This window comes from Fukomys damarensis, unplaced genomic scaffold (assembly GCF_012274545.1).
Source record: "Fukomys damarensis isolate Sample0158 unplaced genomic scaffold, DMR_v1.0_HiC HiC_scaffold_29, whole genome shotgun sequence".
Taxonomy (NCBI): domain Eukaryota; kingdom Metazoa; phylum Chordata; class Mammalia; order Rodentia; family Bathyergidae; genus Fukomys; species Fukomys damarensis.
Genome location: NW_022900941.1, coordinates 34,978,830 through 34,999,677, shown reverse-complemented (window position 1 = coordinate 34,999,677; position 20,848 = coordinate 34,978,830). Strand labels below are relative to the sequence as shown.

General features: G+C 31.2%; 1 protein-coding gene across 1 annotated transcript in view; it reads right to left on the bottom strand.

Moving 5' to 3' along the window:
* Nucleotides 1-20,848, bottom strand: part of Galnt13 (polypeptide N-acetylgalactosaminyltransferase 13) — a 487,818-nt gene that overhangs the window by 168,990 nt on the left and 297,980 nt on the right. Inside the window, exons 5-8 of the mRNA XM_010639279.2 lie at nt 17,437-17,603; nt 16,814-17,021; nt 14,059-14,229; nt 3,749-3,866 (exon numbers count right to left, since the gene is read on the bottom strand). Of these exons, the coding sequence (XP_010637581.1) occupies nt 3,749-3,866; nt 14,059-14,229; nt 16,814-17,021; nt 17,437-17,603 (664 nt within the window). The remainder of the gene's footprint in view (nt 1-3,748; nt 3,867-14,058; nt 14,230-16,813; nt 17,022-17,436; nt 17,604-20,848) is intronic.

Sequence of the window (20,848 nt, the reverse complement as noted above, 5' to 3'; positions counted from 1 at the left end):
AATTATTTTACATGAGTATAAATTTCTCAGATATTTCTATGTAAAATTTCCACTCCTACCCAATTTTGCACCTATACCACTTCATATTCCTTTCCCTTTCTTTTTCTCTTTAGAACATCACTAATATATCAATACATATTAATACTCTGGTAAATTATCTTTCTTATTAAAACATAAGTTTCATAAAACATAAAGTTTTGTCCTTTTTGTTCATTAGTATATCTGCAACATTTATTTAGCTCAAGAATATTTACAAATAAATTTACATTTATGCTCAGTCAGTGCTCTTGGGGTTTATGTTATTTCAGTGACTGTTGTAAAGAGAGATAGGGAAGGATAACCTGAAACAAAGTTTTTAGAAGCATTAGGTTCTCCTTAAAGATATTCTCATTGTTATTGGATATTAAAATTAGAGGCTACAACCATCTCACAATTGTAGAGAAGAATGCATCTTCATGATAGCTTCTCCCTCTCTCCTGATGATACTACTGACTCCTAGACTGATTTTTTTATGGAGGGGTGAACCTTAAATAAGGAGGTAATAGCAAAGTATTTAAGAGTAGAACCTCTGGTTTTAGTATAGTGGGCTTGTCTCACACTCACTTTGGCAGCACATATACTAGAATAGTGGGGTCAATGCCAACCATTCCACTCACTAAGTATTATAAATAGTAGAACTCACTGTTATAATATGTCAAGCATTTCTCTTCTGAAATTTCAAGGTAGTCAATCTTTTGTCACTATAATGAAATCTATTATCTTTAAGAAGGATAGAAGTATCTTTTTATAGGTAGGAAGGGGTAGAGGGGTTGAAGGGAGGACAGGGAAATGGGGAAAAAATAAGAACCAAGATGGATTATGTAAAGGTGCAAATTTCCAATGATGCACATCACTACATTGTATACCCTTAAATGTACCAATCAAATCAATTAATTGAAAAAAAGAAGTATCTTTTTTAAGGAAATCTGTAGCTTTGTCTTCAAATTTCCTAATGTCTTTACATACACTTCCCTGAGTATCAAAGATAAAATGATATGGTTACAAAGAAATCTTTATAAAATGGCCATTTGGTTTGGCTTGAATTTCACTAAGGCTAGCCAAAATCCCAGTGTTTGGCAAACTTTACATATTTCCATCCTTTTCATTTGCACTCTCACTCACACTACCACATCAGCAACACCACGGCAACTTCACTGTCCTCATAATGACACTTTCTCATTAGAGGGTAACTTGTTGGCCCATACTCACCTGAAGGACACAGAAGAACATCATACAGATTTGGTAAAATACCACATCTTCTTGTCAATAACACATATGTTTATTTTAAAGCATCGTACCTTACTCTTTGTAGCTCAGTACCTGGAAGGACTAAGTACGTAGTGCATGCTCACCACATGTCTGTCATGAAGTGATTTTAGCTTTAAAATTTCTGGTTATAAATCTACAACATTCTTATTTCAGTAAGTTAAGTTATTTCAGTAGGTTCTTAACTCAGTAAATTATGAAATTAATCTAAAGAGAGATGCGGAGGTCTCCATCATTATTTTATGTCTGGTATATCATTTATTGAAAAATATATGAAAATTAAGGTGATGATATGTTGTAATGCATTTGAAAAATAATCATTCATGTGTGTTTCATTTCTAAATAATTCCAAAAATCAATTCATAATGAAAACTGTGTCATTTTATAGAGATACTAGCTGTATTCCTTCTGTTTCCCTGATATTTCTTTTTTTTTTCCTCATTGAGTTTATTGGTACATTTTAAGTATACAGTACAGTCACATTCATTATTGGGATCTTGTACCTTTACATGACAGGTCTTGGTTCTCATTTTTTCCCCTTGTCCCTGCCCTCCCTTCACCTCCTCTGCCCTTCTCCATTTACAAACACTTCATTTCCATTTTTTCATTTTCTCCTATTTTTTCTTTTCCCTTATTCCCCTTCCCCTACCCTTACCATTTTCCCTGATATTTCTATGATCCACCATACTCTAAATCTTCCTTTTTCATAAATTTATATTTTGCACTTCCTGATCAGGCAGTCACTTCTAACTTATCATATTAGTCTATTAAATTATATTTAATGCACCTTTCAATCATTTAGATGAAGAATATCTCTCCAATCTGGAAGCTATATGTTAAAAATAAATACAGTCTATTGCCAGAGAATCAAACCTAACAAAAAGGAAGGAGGTAAAGAAAATTTTATGAAAGAAAAAGAAATAGTGATGTTGCTAGTTTGATTTTATTTTCTATTTTATGTCCAGCATAATATCAAGAGTAAATGGTTTAATCAATGAATAATCACTCTCATTATAATATCTAAGGGTAAAATTGAAAATTCATACTTTTTTGTATACTGATTTCTTTATTATTCTTTGTCTCTTTTTTCCTATCATTTCTTATTTCTTCCACTTCAAGAACTACATTAAGAGGTTTGGTTCTCCAAATTCCCTAAAAGGTTCTGCAAAGATGTATCATAGGCCTGGTGATAAGCAGATAATTCTGTGGGGGGGGGGCGGGTAAGGCTACATCAACTTATAAGTATCTAAGCAAATATGGAAATAATAAAATTCTATTAAAATTCCATTAATGGTTTTCTCAAACATCTGATTATAAGGCTTATAAAGAATAATGTGACAAAGTATTTCTAGTGCTTGTAAAGTGCTTCAAATTATACACAATCCACTAAATTCTACATTCCAAAAATTGATATTTTTTTTAAATATTAATTATATATCACATATATTTACATTATGTGAGCAAACTTCTAAATGAAGAATTAAAAGAAATAATTCATGAACTTCATAAATAAATATATTTAAAATCTAATAATTTCATTACAGAAATAATTTGGGCAAAACAATGGAGCATTTCAAGCATTTTACATTTAAATTCTAGGAGGTTATGAATATTTATGTAATTCATTTAAAATACAATAGCATATCTGGTTTGAAGAAAAAATAGTACACAGATGCTTATGTATTTCTTGCATGAAGGCAAATTTGTTTGCCTATATTTTAATTTTTTGCATATAGCGAAATATTTAAACTATTTATATAATTCCTAATATCATATTTATAAAAATCCTCTGTTTTCATTTATTTGGAGGGTCATTTGCTAAATGAATTTATATTATCCAAACTCATTCATCACGCAATAATATCATGGTTCTAAAAAGTCATGCTGCTCCAGAAATCTTTGATCAGAAGTCATTCTTTTTTTGGGTTTTTTTTTTTTTGGCCCCGGGGATTGAACTTGGGTCCTTGCACTTTCAAGGCAGGTCACCGAACCGCTGAGCTAAATCCCCAGCCCATAAGTCATTCTTAAAGTTATTTGAAAATAAATTCAAGCAGCACTTGCAAATTCAGATCACATAAACAATTGGAATTTTCAGTTCAAAAACATTAAATAATTTTATAGAAAAATATTTCATTTATAAGTAAAAATCATTACTTCAGCAATTAAAAACTCTAGTGTCTTGCTAGTAGAAATAAAAAACTTTGAAAACTTAAAATGTATAATTTTACATATTATTAATAGTAAAGTATAATTTACTTTTTTACAGCAAGAATTGCATGCAATATGACTCTTACAAAGCTTCTAAATAAACATTATAATGACCAAACTGATCAGTAAATTGCATCACTTAGTAAAAAATTTTTGACAGTAAATTACTGGGTCTAGTCTGTGCATGCTACAGCATACTATGTTCAGAATTAAAAAATAAATAAAATTTAATTACCCTAAAAGATATTTCAAGATTCTCTCCACCCCAGATATCCATTCCTGCATCGTATGTTCCTATCTCTTCAAAGTAGTTTCTGTCAATAGAAAATAGGCCACCAGCCATAGTAGGGGTCCTAGTTGAAAAACAAAAACAAAACAAAAACAAAAAAGAATATCTTTTGAAAACACTGTGGTGTTTAATGAAACTGTATCAATATGTTTGACATTTTAAATATAAAAAATAGTACTTCTAATTAGAAACACAAAGCCAAGGTGTGAGGATTTAAAATTTAAATGTTTCACTTTTTTCATATTTTCTTTAAAATTCAATTTAGATTAGTCTATGTTTTGTTTATCAGAAAGCAATAGACACAATGGCCACTTCATACTGGGAATTCTACATTTTTTCTGAAAGCCTAATGAAAAGGCTGCCTTTTTTACTGTCCTTAAGCAGGTTAACTGGTCACAAAACTAACAATTGTGATCTTTATTCACATAATTACAAATCATTTTAATATGAATTCTAGGAAACTCAATAAATGCCTTCTGTATGAAAAGATCCATAGACTATTTAAATGTTAAAAGTATTAAATGGCATAAATTTTTACAGAAAAAATATAATTATAAAAGTATATTTAAACATAAAAGATTTATATCTCATTGCTTATTCTTAATCTAATTAAAAGAGCAGGATTAATCATTTGACCTTATGGATAAATTCAAATCCCATATGGTATTGAGAGGTTTAGGACTATCAGCATGGCTTCTAATACTTTTTCCTAGAAATACAAGCCATTTTGGTTCTTAGTTTGAGATTTCTTTACAGGAACTAAGAAATAAGATGATAAGCTTTTAAATGATTGATTAAAACAAAAATATTGATTAAAGGCGATTTTTAATGTGTGAGCTACCCAAGTCTTTAGAAGCAGTGTGAAATAAAGAAAAAAAAGAAAATTCTGTTGTTCACAGATAGACTCATACTGGCCACAATGACTTTTTGAATAAAATTAATTATGTTACATAAAATCAGTTGTAATACAGTGATTCCCGACATTTACAACATATTAACATTTGGGGGATCCAAAAAAAGCTTCATATTTGGTTACTACCTCCCACAGATTTAGATTTAATTGGCCTGAAGTAAGGAGTGACTGATATTGCAGAGTCCTCGGATGATTCTAGCACACCACCAAAGAGAAGAAGCACTGATGTAGTAGCTTAGTTTGGAATGCTCATTTGAGTAGTCTGTGAGATTACTGAAAAACCAAATATGTCACTTTTCTTGAAACTATATCCTCCTCTGCCAGTGGTTATTTTCATGCTTTCTAATTAAATAGTACAGTTCACTGAAAAAAGAGCCAAATAATATTGCACTTGGATTTCAAACATATTGTAGAATTCTCTATTTTTCCCAATGCTCTCACTGTTTCATACTCAGGTAATTAACTGTCCATCAGCTGGAGTAGAAGAGCCTTACTAAGTCTCAGAGCTGTTTTATTACTTCTAGTCTTGCTGGGTTCCTGTTATGAACAGTATCATTGACCTTCTGAGGTATAATGAGAAACACTAACAAAGCTAAACAGATGGTAATTATAGACGTCATGACCTCACCTGATTAGGGTTTTAGAACTCTATGGCAATAACTATATAAGGTATTATAAGGCTGGAGAGTCTACTTAATAAAATTATGAACAAAAATTGCTACAATTACCTTATTATAATGCAGCCAAATGTCTAACAGTGTTAAGTGATGCATTTTAATGATCAGTTCAGAGAGCATGTCTCCTTATACGCTTACTGATAAATTACTAACATATTTTAATTTAAATACATGCAATATTTTCACATTATGGTTGGTAATTCCTATAAATACGGCATGTGAAAAATGAAGAATAAATGGTAAAAAGTATATTTAACATTAAGAATAACTAAAATAACTTTTATTTGAAAAGTAACAACAAACAAAAAATTCCTCAAAGAAATCCTGTATTTTCTATAGTCAGATGCTTTTACAGAGGAATTTTTGCCTGCAATGTCACCTAGCTGTCTCAAATAGTCTAAAGTCTATGCCTTATAATATTTAATACCTATAGCCATGGCAAATGTCATGCAACACATTCTGTTCTAAGTTCATTGCTCAATAGTACACTTTTTTTGGGGGGGCGGTACCAGGGATTGAACTTGGGTTCCTGCACTTGCAAGGCAAGGGGTGGAACCACTGAGCTAAATCCCTGGCCTGCTCAATAGTATCCTTAATGAACTACTTGCATATGTTTTTATATACCTTAAGTGTTCAGAGGGTCTAGGAAATAGAAAATTTTGATTATAGTTGAATTAGTTGAGATTGTTTGCTTTTTAGGGTTGTGTCTATATGGTATCAAAACCATCAATCAATTCAATATTGAAAAATAGACTGCAATCATAGCACTGAATGTTAATTATAAATTAACACTTCGTACTACATAGGAAATAGGCGAAGATAAATGGATTCAATAAAGTAAAGCTTTGAGCTCAGCGTCCAGCACATAATACACCATTAATGAGGTTAGGCAATTTATCTTTGTTGCTGTTTTGACATTATTCATTCAAGCTAAAGCCTTGAGGTCCTTAATTTTTGATCTCCATATAAATGTCCTCATTTGGGGCTTCAAGATGGTTTGGAGCTTCTGTGAACATAATTCCCTATTTCTTAATCCCTCCTATTGCTCTCAGAATTCATTTACCATCCTCCATTGGTGGTTGTTCCTTAGTAGATTCATATTCTCAAATAATAACCCCTTTAGGGATTATTTTTCTCCCTTCTTTCTGTTCCCACTCCAAGGATCTGCCATGTAACTGGAAACTAGTTTAGTTCCCTTGGTACTGTCTTTGCTTTGTCTGTTCCAGTTCCCTTTTTGTAATTCTGTGTGACTGAATTAACTGACCTGTTACTTTAACAACTTCTGCTTCTAAGACTCAGACAGTTTCTGGCAAGGTAATAAGCTGAAGCCAAGTGGTTATACTATGATGCATGCTATTAATTCTCTACTTAATTCACAAACTGCTAACTATACTTGTATCTATGTTTACTTGTTCATCTGTCCTATTTTTCAAAGAATCTTTTGGATTCTTCTAAAAAAATAATCCTGGGAAATCAGGCAATAGGTAAAATCTAAACTCCCTTAAGCTCTAGCTCAGTACATTATGTATCTTTCTCATGTCCTCTTCTTTCCTTTTGTTTCTCAGGAAGAATATCTACTTTCTTTGTGGGCTAACATTCACAGACTTGTTCCCTCGGTCAGTTCTCCCCTGACTACTCTTTCAATCACTTGCTCATTTACTGCATTTATATTTTATGCCTTTGATTTTCTAAATTGCTCCCTTGAGCTTGCAAACCTGTTCAATTCAGTTCTATTCTAAACCAAAATACATATTCACTCCATTTTACTACTCACTGAAACTAGGAATATATGTTTTCTATGCCCTTCACTGGTAAATTTATTGAAAGGATACTTTCCATATACTTTCTCACTCCTTTTGACCTTCTAAATAGAAAATGGATCTTGCTCCTACCTCTGCAATAACTTTTTCCTGAAAAACCCTCATTGATTCTGAACTCTAGTAACCTTTTCTTAACTTTTCCTCTAAAAGGAAAAGTTTTAAAACAAATCATCAGCCATCTGCTTGAAATTCTTTTCACCTCTAACTTCCATTGTATGGTTTGTTCTATAGAGATTTTTCTTTTAACTCATTCAACAGTACATTTTGATTCTTATCAATGCTATTTCTTCTTTTCCATTGCAGGCTATTAGACCATAGAAAATTTTCATTTTTACAACCACTATATGAGTTCATTATACCACAATAATAATTTGTGCGGATATATTCACTCAATAATTATCTTCTCTTGTCTAAAATGTAGTCATTCCAAGGCTCTTTCTTGCCACTTGTCTATTGCTAATCTCTTTATCTGTGTAAAACCATTAGTCATATGTCATTAACTGTTACCTCTATGAGATTCACTCTTTTTCTTTCTTTCTTTCTTTCTTTCTTTCTTTCTTTCTTTCTTTCTTTCTTTCTTTCTTTCTTTCTTTCTTTCTTTCTCTTTCTTTCTTTCTTTCTTTCTTTCTTTCTTTCTTTCTTTTTTTTTTTTTTTTGGTACTGGGGATTGAACTCTGGTCCTCACACTTGCAAGGCAGGCTAATGCTCACTCTTAATTGGTTGCTCGCTCACCTCTTACCTATTATTTGGATTTTGCTAAATATTCACTATAGTTTTCCTTTGGCATGTGCCATTCATCGTCTGTTAATTATAATATCCAAATACAATTTCTAAACTGTTAGTGTTTAGGTCTACTTAAATAACATGTCTCAAATATTATAAATTATAATGAATAAATCAAGAGGATAAATATTTTATTATTTACATAAATATGAGACAAGCAGACCTAAAATATCCATGTAATTTTGCTATTTAGAAATAACAAAATACAGTGACTTAATTTGGTTTAGTAACAGATTCCGAAACCAAAGAGAAAATAATGCTGTGAATTTCTTTTCTTTCTTCCTTATCCTGTCTACTCTATCCAGTACAAAAAGCAGAAAAGAAAGAAGGCAAAGACAAAGATACTTTTCTATCATCAAAGTAATGAATGTCTAATATTGAATACAATTAGTGATTTTTATAGTTAAAAATGGAAAGTGTGTTGGAATATTGCCCACTAAGACAATCATTTAAGCATGTGCTTTAGTTTGAAGATGCAGCTTTCTGTAGAGATTTTTACTGTAAGTGTTCACACTGCTTTAGAGTTTCAGTAAAGAAATTTACTCTAATCCTTAGAGCCTATGAATATGAATAATCTCAGTGCTTTTTTTAAAGCATAAGAAAATATATAAATCTCTCCTTGGCATGGGCAAGAGACTTGTTTGGCTTTCCTAAGAACCCATTTATCATAAGTTTAGAAATAAAGTACCTTAACCTGTGCTTAAAGGCCTTATTTCTAATAAGGAGTAATTATTTTCCCTGTCTCTGAGTTGTTTTGATAATCCTCATAACTTGATGAAACCCTAAGCTTCTGGAGTGAGATACAGTAGTTGATGCAAATTTTAATCTTTCATTGTATCTTCTTCATGTCACATTTTTAAGAGGTCAACATCAACAGTAGGACTAGCTGAAATCAGATGGATTAAAATGGTCTGGCCAATATGATAATATATTGTGATACTGAAAATAATCATATAAATATGGAACTAAATTCATCACTCTGAGTACTATTTATATGATCCCTGTTTTCTTCTTAACAGACAGCGAAGAAAATCTTGCAAAATATATCCCAAAATATTAGGGACACAATATAATATTAATATACTTGTTCCTGTAAAGAATATCAAGTCAAAGGTCTGGGAATTTAGTTCTGTGGCATCTTGTCTCCCTTGAAAGTGCAATGTCCTGAGTTTGATCCTCCGAACCAGAGGGAAAATAAAAAAGAAAAGTAAGAATATCAAGTCAAAGATTTCACTTGAGATGAAAATGTTTTACATCTCTTAAAATTAATGTACATTACATTTTAACATGAAGATGCCAAAATGTTGAAGGGTTGAACTTTCAAAGTCAATTCAAAGCACTTGCTCTCCTCATAATGTTGTCCTTTCCCAGAAAGGTTGTTTCAATGTTTCTTATTGTATACAAATGCATTAAAGGCTTTGCTAACATCTATGTCTGTTTCCTTATTCAAATCAAAAATTATATTTTAGTTAGAATATGAAAATTTGAATGGAGAAAATATAATATAAAAGTAAGAAATAATTAGTTGCTAGTAAATATAAGAATAATCACAAGCTTTTACAGAAAAAAATGTGTTTCTCATTTATAATAGCAAATAAATTATTCAGTGGAGTCAGCATTGATTTTTTTAAAGAGGGAATAGAATGCTAATATTAGCAGTAGGTAAGAGTATTAGCATAAATGTTATATTATTCAAATACATTAAGTGTAAATAAAGAATAAATAATTTAAAAAATAGATTATAAATTAACCTTATTTAATTTGGACTACAAATAAAGAGGAACAGTTAATCAAGTAATAGAAACATTAGTAAATATCAAAATTTTTATTGATGCAAAAAAAGAAAAAAAAATTAATGGCATAGAAAAATTCTGATGATATATCAAAATGAAAGCTGTGGAATATCTATCTGGAGAGAAATACTCTGAAGAAAATATAATAAAATACTAATGCTTTTTATGATTTTAGATACTTGTCACATTTGTTTGGAAATTATACATGCTCCTTTATCAAGAAAGAAATTAAAGTCCAATTCCTCCTCAATATATTTATTTATGATTTCACAATACTTTGTGAACTTAACAAGGCAGGGTTGATAATTTTCCATTTTATAGTTAAGAAGAGTGGGCAATTCACCAAGTGGAGGAACTTGAAATAAAACCTGACTGACCCAAAGCCAATTTTAATGCACATCAGAATAAAAAATCCAGATACTATATGTGAATATGTTGTTTTTCATGATATGAAGGCACAGCAGTTACAATATAAGATGTACTGATAATGTTAATTTATTTGATAGTCTTTAGAAATTCCCAGTTCTTATTAAGTGAAAAATAGATGTGTGAGATCTGCCTTTTTTTTTTTTTTTTTTTTTCTTTTTTTGAGATTTTTTTTTTTTTTTTTTTTTTTTTGACAAGGTAGTCCAGGCTGGCCCTGGCCTTAGACTCACTATGCCGCCCAGGCCGGAAGTCAGGACACTCCTCCTGCCTCAGACTTTCAGGTGCTGAGATTACAAGCAGATAAATGTTAATATAAGGGGATATTAAAAATAAGTAATACATATTAGGAATATTAGATAATCATATTATCTGTTTGATTTAATATGATAGAAATGATTGGTGAAAATTGAAAACTCTTATTTTTAGGAATACACTTACTATGGTATTTCAATTAAGGGTAAAGTTACACATATTAAGAATATTAACAAAACTAAGTTTTAAGGCGTCCATAAAGTAAGATGTGGAGATTAAAAAGTTTTAAACAGATTTGAAAAATAACCAGTAAGTTTCTATTAAAGAAATCTATTTTAACCAGTAATGAATTAAAGTGGAAACATATATATGGCTATTTACTGAGGGTCACCTACAGGGAATAATTAAGAGGCTTGTGCAATCAATAGGATGTGAGCCAGAAAAATGCACAGCTCTAGTAGACATAGCTCACTTCTGTGCCCACACTAACTTCTTATATTATGACCTCTTTCCCTCATGATCCATATACACAGCCATTTACAGAGAGTGAGCAATTTTACAGCAGAGATTGCTTTCTTCATTTTTATATGTGCAGAATGTAGCATCTTGCTTATCAAGATGTATGCCTGTATATTTCCATATAAAATTGCATTAATCATAATAATCTAAATCAAATCATCTCAGATTTGTATGTGTTAGAAAATGCATAATACATGTACAAATTAATTAAATGATTTGGAGTGATATACGCATTATTGGATAATTTCGATACTCTTTGTCTATTACTTTAGGTAATGTTTATGCGTATACATACAGGGTTAATTTGTTTAATGAGAGTCAGACTTAACTACAAGGAAGTAGCTTCTAAGTCAAAGTTCACAAAATTAATGTTAAAACCAGACAAAGTTAATTATTTGAAGTCAATTGGTTTCAGTAAATTTATTTCTCTCCACTTTGATTGAAACAAAGGTGCCAAGAAATACTTCTGCAAGCACAAGGATGATGGCAAATGGCAAATATCCAACTGGCTCAAAGACAAAATTATAGGGATTATAAGGACCTGGGCAAAGTTTTCATGTGACTTCTATACAGGTATTTTCTATTCAGAGCTACCTGATGGTGCCAGTTAGAAATATTGGACCAGTTGACCAAGGTATTTTGACTTTTTATTAGCTTTTTATTATCCAGATGTTTAATAAAAACAGTTTAAAATTTTTGAAAATGAAAAATATGTACTATATAGGCCAAATAAAATACATCTACAGAGCATATTTGGGACATAATCTCCTGATTATGATCTCAGGCTCAACAATTTGATTATTACTATCTATTTCTAAAAAGTCATATAATTTGATTACCAATGTGTCAAAAGACTGGTTAAAAAATACTAAATATTCAAGATTAGTGTACTATTATTCTACATTCACAAACCCTATTTCACAAACTTCTTTTATTATGAAAAGAAAATATCAAAGCTGAGATCTTGACAATAAAATAATTAGTATAACCTTTATAAACTGCACTTTAAAAGTAGTGTAACTGAGTTTAGGTCACAAGTTCAAGTTGGTACAATATATTTGCAGATGCATGATTGTATTTCTAAATTATGAGTAACCAATTATACTGACTACAAAATTCTGTCAAAAGTGACATTTTAAATGAAACATTCTGCTAAGAAAACTAAAAATTTCAACCTCATTTTAATCACTTTAGCTATTCAAAATTCTGTTAATCAAGTGGGAAAAATGTCTCCAACACCCAGAATGATTTATCTGTTTGTACAAATGTGAGAAAAATGATCACATCTTCAAGTAATAGATTATAAGTACAAGGAAAGTTCACATTACATTTATGCTGATGAAAATTACCTGCAGGCTGTTACAACAGAGCCAGTGAATTAATTAACCTTTTGCCATAAAAATTTAGAAACTTAGGCAGAGATTGAGGTTTCTCATTTCTCTTGCTCCTGTTTCTTCAGTATTTTAGAAAATAAAATAATGTGGAGATGCTGAGGTTAATAAATAAATTATTGTAAGGTTCTATTCTTTCTCCTGGTATTTCAATAAAACCATAACAATTGTGATTAAAATGTAGAAAATTAGATGAGTCATCTTTTGCTTCAGTTAAAGATGAATAATAATAGTTGATTTTCAAGTAGAGTTTTCTTTGATGAATGAGATAATAATTTCTTACTATAAATGCTGGCTGACTTAATTACTGTTCAACTCTCTGAGACAATTAAATTGAACAAAACAGGTCTTTTATAAACATATTTTAAAAAAATAAGCCCAAATGTACATTCTTTTACACTTAATTTTCACATGAATAGACATATTATCTATATTTATATGTACTGGTGAAGCATTTTGAAAGTGTTTACTTGGGTTTTGAAGCTTAAATATCAGAAACACTAAATGAAGCCAAGAAGTAGAAAAAAATTCTAATGATGGCATTATTAGTCATCTAGGCTTCCTCAGGTAGTCAGTGTAAAGGATTAACAGAACTTGGTAAAGGGAAAGATTGAACAATATTTTAAAATTACTAAATTGTGCTGTAAATTATGCTCACAAAGTAATTTATATGTCTTTATACAATGTTAGGAGCAATATTTCATTTCTTGTATGTGGTACTGATAATTCCTTGACAGCTTTTAATACTTAATTGTTCAATAACAACTAGGGCTATCTTGTTCCACTAACTAGTTTTCAAATTTATTTTTAATAAATTCATTGTTTAAGTACTTGATAATGGATAAATCATGTCCTCAGTTGGTTACTGAACAAACCTTGTTTAGATAATGAATTATATGTAAATTGTTCTAGATTCTCAGGGTATGACTGTCTTCCAACAGAATGATGATTTGCCATATTCATCTTCAAAGACCTAAACTAATGAATATGTTCCAAAATATATTTTAGGAAATCAATTTTTGGTTGTAGGTAAGAGATCTGCAAAAATGTACTGAAGTAAGCATATGATATTTTATTTTAATAAAGTAATGCTTATCTATACAAACAAGCATATAATTTTTTGTATTAAGGATAAGCACATATTTTATTAATAAATATTTCAAAATAAGTAGCTATTTAAAATAATTTCAAAAAAATAATAAAATGTTAACAACAGCTAATACATTAAAAATTTCCAAGTGGATCTTCCTATTATATCTAAAGGAAGATGGCTCTTTAAGGTTAATAAAATTATAATATTTACCAATATTTACCAAAGTATTTTCAATTATTTCAGTTTTGAGACCATTTCTATTATAAAGTACACACTTTTAGCTTTTAGCATTTATTTCAGTTATTAAGGATAGCACATTCTTGGCAAATGGAAAACTTACAATGAATACATTTTTTCATAAATAATATATAAAGCTTCAAAAGATATTTGAGATTTCTATCAATACTTAGCTTTTCCTGTGCTAATTTAAACTGTAATATCATAATTATATATGTACATATTATTGATTATATATAATATATATAATAGGGATGATTTGACATAATTCAAATGAAGACCAAAATCTATAATATTCTTTAATTATTACAGGAATGCATATACCACTTTTTGGAAGATGGAATCTACATACCTGACAGGTAATGTTCTGTCTCCCTTCCTCCTGTCCATTTCTCTTTGGGGAACAGGATACCAGCGGAAATTCAGTTTCCAGTTAAAACCTCCATAAGTCATATCTGACCCAGCCATATATTCAAAAGTATCATCACTAATCACATCAATGATAGGGCACACAACTGTTTTTCTGCAGAAAAATGAAAACCAGTTTACACATAAGTAATCATCTAAATGCAAACTTAGCTTCTTTAAACTGGAGCTGATATTATAAGTTAATTTCTTTATGACTTAAATATCTTTAAATTAATTTCATTTTTTCTCTATGAAACTATTTCATTTGACTCTATTTTCCATACATTCTCCTTATTCTAAAGTGAAATCTAATCAATTATACTAATTGACCTTCAAGCTGATTTCCAAACACATCCTAACACATCCTAAGTACTAACTCCGTAGGATGAGCATAGCCTATTTTTCATAAAAACTCCACCCACAGAATGATTAGTTGAGCTGCTTTGAGATTATGCATCATTTTAGCTACTACCCACTGAAAAGCAATAACATGCACAGAGGGGAGAATAGATGATAGAAAATTAGATCTGATAGTTTGCATTTCAAATAGGGTATGCTGGTTTAGAGAGAGAGTTCTAAGGATATCTTTATGGAAAAAAACACCTACTAGAATAAAAACCAGGAACAATTAAAACCATGATCTATCCGTATAAGAAAATGTGTTCTTTGAAAGATCATCAAGTCATGATAATTTCTGAGTGAATGATTCTAGAATTAAGAGTTCATAGTTGTCAGAATCCAGACAGTATTATAAGATAGGGCAAAGTACAGTAATTAGTTTAAGACTCTGATTTTTTTTTCTGCTTTTTCCTAAAGTAAGAAGAAATGTAAAAGTCTTTGTGTTCTTAGTAGTAGCTTTTTATGGTGAGACAATTTCACTTGGGGATGTCATTATGTACTCTTTTAATCCATGGTGTGCCTGCCTTCATTCTCTTCTCTTATTCCCAGTTTAAGTGTTTTTCTGTGAGACCAACCTTCTGCCATTTCCATAAATACAGGTTCAAGCATAGCCAAGATTGCACTGATTGAAGCTAATTTTGAAGAACCAGTGCTTGTTTTTCATATATGGCAGAAAGTAAAAATAATCATATGCATCCAAATCACACATATATGTGGAAAGAAATGTTGACTATTATTTCTTCTTTGTTAACACAAGTACTGTATCATCAAAAATCATTGTTAACTGTGTCTTCATGAAATACACTTGGCTAAAGCCTGAACTTCTCTGAAACTAGTAGGATTCATCTAATCTTGGGAAAGTTTCTTGGTGACTCCTGACCTGACAAAATACTACCTATTTTTTCAATATATTTAATAATTTAACTTGTAGGATAAAGAAATTAGATTTTATAACCTTGGACATAATTTATTACCTATTTATGACAATGTTAGAATTTATAATCAGGACAAGGGGTGAGAGTTTATTATATACACATATAATGCATGCATATTCTTAAAATAAATAGTGATTGTCATGACCATTATAAAATCTTACATTAAAAACTAAAATGTGAAACATATTTTTAAAAAGCAGTACAATGTACAAAAAGTTGTCAGAAAATGTATTTAAGATGTTCTAAGTTTACTTTGTCAGTCTTACTCTCCTGTGGGTAGTGTACAATAATAAAATGTCAGTTGCATACAACATGGAGTTGAATAGAAGGTTCCCACTGCTCTCTTGAACCAATGAGGTTCACCGTAATGACAGCCTCCATCCATCTTCCTGGCGAGTCACAAGTCCTGCCAATTATAGGATGTGGCCAAAGTAGCTCAGACTAAGCAGTACCTGTCTTGAGTGTCTAATTAAAAACTCCAATTCTACACAGACTCATCTTCTGACCATGAAATGACTGTGCAAGCAAAGTGTTATGTAATGCTTTGTTACCACACCAGGCAATGTTCAATTTTAGTTATCTTCATAAGGCACTTAGAAATTATACTCATTAATCCCCAGCATTTACTAAGGTGTGCAAAAAAGCCTGTGATTCACTACATCATCATCATCATCAGAAAGAACTGCATTTCTGTACTAGAGTTCTTAATTTCTACAAAGTGTTATTCAGTTTTTCAAATTTCACAATTTGTAAGTAGAAAGTGGAAATATTGCTTAACTAATGAAACTTACAACTATGCCCTCTGTTTGCTTGTTTTTCTAATCATGATTTCATTTCAGTGGGGAGTGTTTGTGTGCATGTTTATTTTTAAGATCTCAAGGTGACTCTGAACTATACTGACTGATAACACTGAAGTAAGCAAGAGAACGCTGGCGAGCAGGTAGCATGAACTGGATTATCGTTCCCAGCACTTTTCAGTGTATACTTTTTTGTTTCTCTCTATTATTAGGTATAGAGAAGAACATCTACATTACCTAACTCAAAGTGTGGTTGTGAGGACAGAGAATGCTTTGAAAATGTGCTCTTTTAACATATTGTACTGTTTCAGATTGGATTGATTTCCTCTACCCATGAGCCAATATTCAACATGCTTTTATTGTTTGAATTGTTTACTTTTTTCTTAATAAAATACTCATGCTCAACAAGAAGAAGTCAATCCTTTCTGTACTAAAGCTGTTTTTTAAAGAGACCTATGAAATAAACCTTCTGAAAATAGCGACTTGAAAGAGAAATTCTGACGGACAGCTAGAACTGCCCTTACAGGTTCTGTCATAACCCATGCAGACATAACACATGAATTTCTACCTGTCTTCCTTTATTCTTGCCAGCAAGGGCTCCAGCCATCCTAATGTGCATTCACAGTGTGCATCCAGAAAAGTTATGACCTGCCCTTTTGAAGCAGCTGCTCCTCGAAGACGAGCACGTATTAACCCCGAGCGCTCTTCCATCCTGATAATTTTGACTGGAACTTCTAAATTTTTCACGTAATTCTCTAATGTCAGCTTGAGAAAATCTGTAACATGCAATAAGAATTAACAAGATTTAACGAAAAAAATTGAAACAGTGTTAAGACAGATTGGCTATTTCCATGATGGAAATTCAACCCAGAAATTGTGGCCAAGTCAAAACACTTTTTTCTCTTGAAGAAACATGAAAGAATACCAATTATATCAGTTAATTAATATCTCATATCCAGTCATATAAATTCTAAATATGATAGCTTAAATTGGGAAAAAGAAAGAATATATTTTGGAAGTCATTCCGGATGATTTCTTAGGGTAGTTAGAGTCAGACGAAGAAGAGCAAAACAGAAAGTAGATGAAAACTGGACAGATGGTTGATTCAAAGCAAAATACAGATCACTGTACCTCTCTTTTAGCCATAATAAAGCTTTCTAATTAAAAGAGTACAAGAAATATATGTCATACCTCTTTCACTGGCATCATCTACCAAGATGACCTCAGACAGTAGATAGTGTGGGGAGCGATTTATAACACTATAAACAGTTCTTAGGAGGGTGCTCCACGCTTCATTGTGAAACACAATGACTACACTTGTATTTGGAAGTTCATCAGGGTAGACTTTTGTCTTGCATCTGGAAAATAGGAAAGAAGAAAAATGTTATTTTTCATCCTATTCATCTTAAGAAGAAATATCCATAATAATACAATTTCAGTCTTGAAAACCTATACCAAGGAAAGGTTTTATCTGAACTCATTTTCTTTCTTCTAAGTGCTGTGAGTAATTACTTGGCCTTTTGAGAATTAAATATGCATAATTACTAATATTTTATTTTAACTCCTGCAGGGAACAAAGCAGCATGATTTCTACAAGTCTAAGACAGCTAAATAACATCCTGAGACTGTCAATAAAAGACTAGGTACAACAGGGACAGATGAACACATTTAGGGGATATAATTTTCATTCTTTGTTCAGAAAAAAATAATTATTATATACCTCAAAATGTCATAATTACATGAATACATGTGAGTCTACAGGGCTTTGAAGAATCCAAAACAGATTTATTTTTGTTCTAAAACATAGTTATGTATGATTTCCATTCTACTTGAATGGTATAAGCCACAGTTCTTTCAAAAAGGGTTTAAGAGCAAGGGTCCTAGTGTTAAAGTATGTCGCTTTTCTGGATATTAAAAAGGGGAGGGCTTCTAGCAATTTTCAAACAATGATGACACAGATATCATCCCAAGATTTGTTAAAACTCATATTTTCATTTGTAGAATCCAGGAAGGAGCCTGAGACTTAGTATTTTTATAAAGCTCTCAAGATATTAGGATGCTCTCATCTCAGTACACCCCTGGTTAGTAAGGAAGTAGACCTGTCATTATATTTATGACTTTATGATATGAGAAAAACTTTTAACTTTATTTATAAATCCAAAGAAGTCCAGATTTTACCTATCAAGCAATCAATCCAAAAAGGTATGTTTGGTTAAATAATGATGTACAGTGCTCTAGGTGGTTCTCCAAATTTAACATGCAGATAGGTGTTTCCCTGTCAACTTGTCAGCACTCCTATCGTTCTGTCATGCAATTTTAAATCACCATGATTATATATTACAAAAAAAAAGCCACAGTGTATCTGGAGCTGGAATAAAACTTTATTCTTTTTTTTTTTCCTCATTGAGTTTATTGGTACACTCTAGGTATACACTACAGTTACATTCATCATTGGGATCTTGTACCCTTACATGACAGGTCTTGGTTCTCTTCTCATTTTTTCCCCTTGTCCCTGCCCTCCCTTCACCCCCTCTTAGTTCATCAATTATATGATACAAAGCTTTTGCACTTATAATAAAATGAAAAATGTAAAGGAGTGGGAAAACCAAGTGGAATGTGGCATAAAAGTAAAATTGCTGATATGTTTATTAACTCTTCTATTACAAACAATCATTCATCAAGCGAAACAAAATTTCATTTATACCCATGAATAATTTCTAGTGATCTAAGGTAGAGTGTGGTGGTTGTAATCAGTATTGCACGAAATATGTGAAATATGCTAAAATAACTGAATTTAAGTCATCTCACCAAACACCAAAAAAAAACCCATAAGGATATAAGGAGATGGATGTTTCAATTTAACCATTTCATGTTTATGTATATCAAATGTCAAGTCGTACACCTTAAATATATAGAATGTTTCATCATGTAAACCTCAATAAAGTTGAAAAACATCTGCAGATAATATGTGAGGTACTAATAAGCAAAGTAATTATTGTTATACAAATTAAATATTTTTATAACTATTCATCCAGTTATCTCAAATGCATAGATCTATATGAACAAGATTCATGATGTTCATGGTTTATGATGAGTTGTGACGCTGAACTGGTATTGATGTTTGAATTACATCAAATTCACTGTTTCACATATGGTAAGATACACTGTGAGTTTATGTACTACAAAGGAAAATAATGTTTTCAAATAAACTATAGCACAATATTTTTATCACTGCGATATTTTTATTACTTAAATAGAGCTTATAGAAAAAACTTTTAAAATTATTTGGACAAAGACATCTATGAATATTGTCATGCTTAACTTATGAATAAGTCCCATCAAATTCTTATGAATTTGAAGTTTACCTGTTCTATGAGACTTTCTGAAGTTTTAAAGTTGTTTTGCTTAGCATGGAAAAGTGAAACAATTAGCTCATATCTCAATATAAAAATATAAAACAATTTGATTTGTCAATATTTTGCTTGGTAGTATGAAGGGAAAATATAAAACAATTTGATTTGTCAATATTTTGCTTGGTAGTATGAAGGGTTTTTTTGGTGTATTCTGTTTCTGTTTGTTTGTTTTATTGTACAAAGGATTAAACTCAGGGTCTTGTGCATGCTAGGCAAGCACTCTGTGACAAATTATACAGATCTAAAGGTTTTTTTTAAAATAAACTGTTTACAAAGTGCAAGTAAATTATACAGAGATCTTGGTAAAATCTAGGTTTTGATATATATGTAGGATGCATGTAAGATTCTGTTTCTCGTGAGACATGTGGAAATGTCAACATTGCTTGTGATTTAAATACTAAAAAAACTCTATATAGATTGTTCAGCTGAGGACTCATCCTATATTAGTTACTTTTCTCACCCAACACCCAAAGTTAAAAGGATAAAGGTTTATTTAGCTTGCAGTTTGTATAGGTTGCAGTCCATAATTGGCTGACTCCAAGGCAGGGTGGCATGGCATATGATGATTGAAGAAGAGAAACAGTTCATGGCAGGCAGAAGGTAGCAAAGCAAGTAAGGAATGACCACAGCTCTTTCTTTACCTTATAGCTCATGCAAAGCTACTTCAGATGAGTAGCATTCACACCCTTAACCCTAATGCTCTAGAGCCTAGCATTGCACCATTAATCAATTCCAGCATCACACACTCTAGATTCAGCCACTTCTGAAAAAGTCCCACCTATGACTGAATGAGACTTTGAGGCGACATCTAGACATAAGCCATAACATTCCACCCCTGGCCACCCAAAGACTCATGCGTATCTCTTTAGCAAAAGCCATTTAGTTGATCACCAAGAGCTGCTAAAGTCCTGATTGTTTCAGTGTTGTTGAAACGTTCAATTCAAAATTATCTGAGATTTAAGGCAAATTCTTAGCCGTGAACTCCTGTACAAATGAAAAGGAAGTTAAAGGCTTCCAACATTCAGTGGCACAAAACAGACATTCCAAAGGTAGAGATAGAGGGATACAAGGGCTGGGTACAAACTTTTTGTCTTTGTTTATTGATTCTGTGAGACTTGGCCTTTGCTTATTTTTTACTAACAAACAAAAATATTAAAACTGTACATACTAATGGGAACAATGTAAAATTA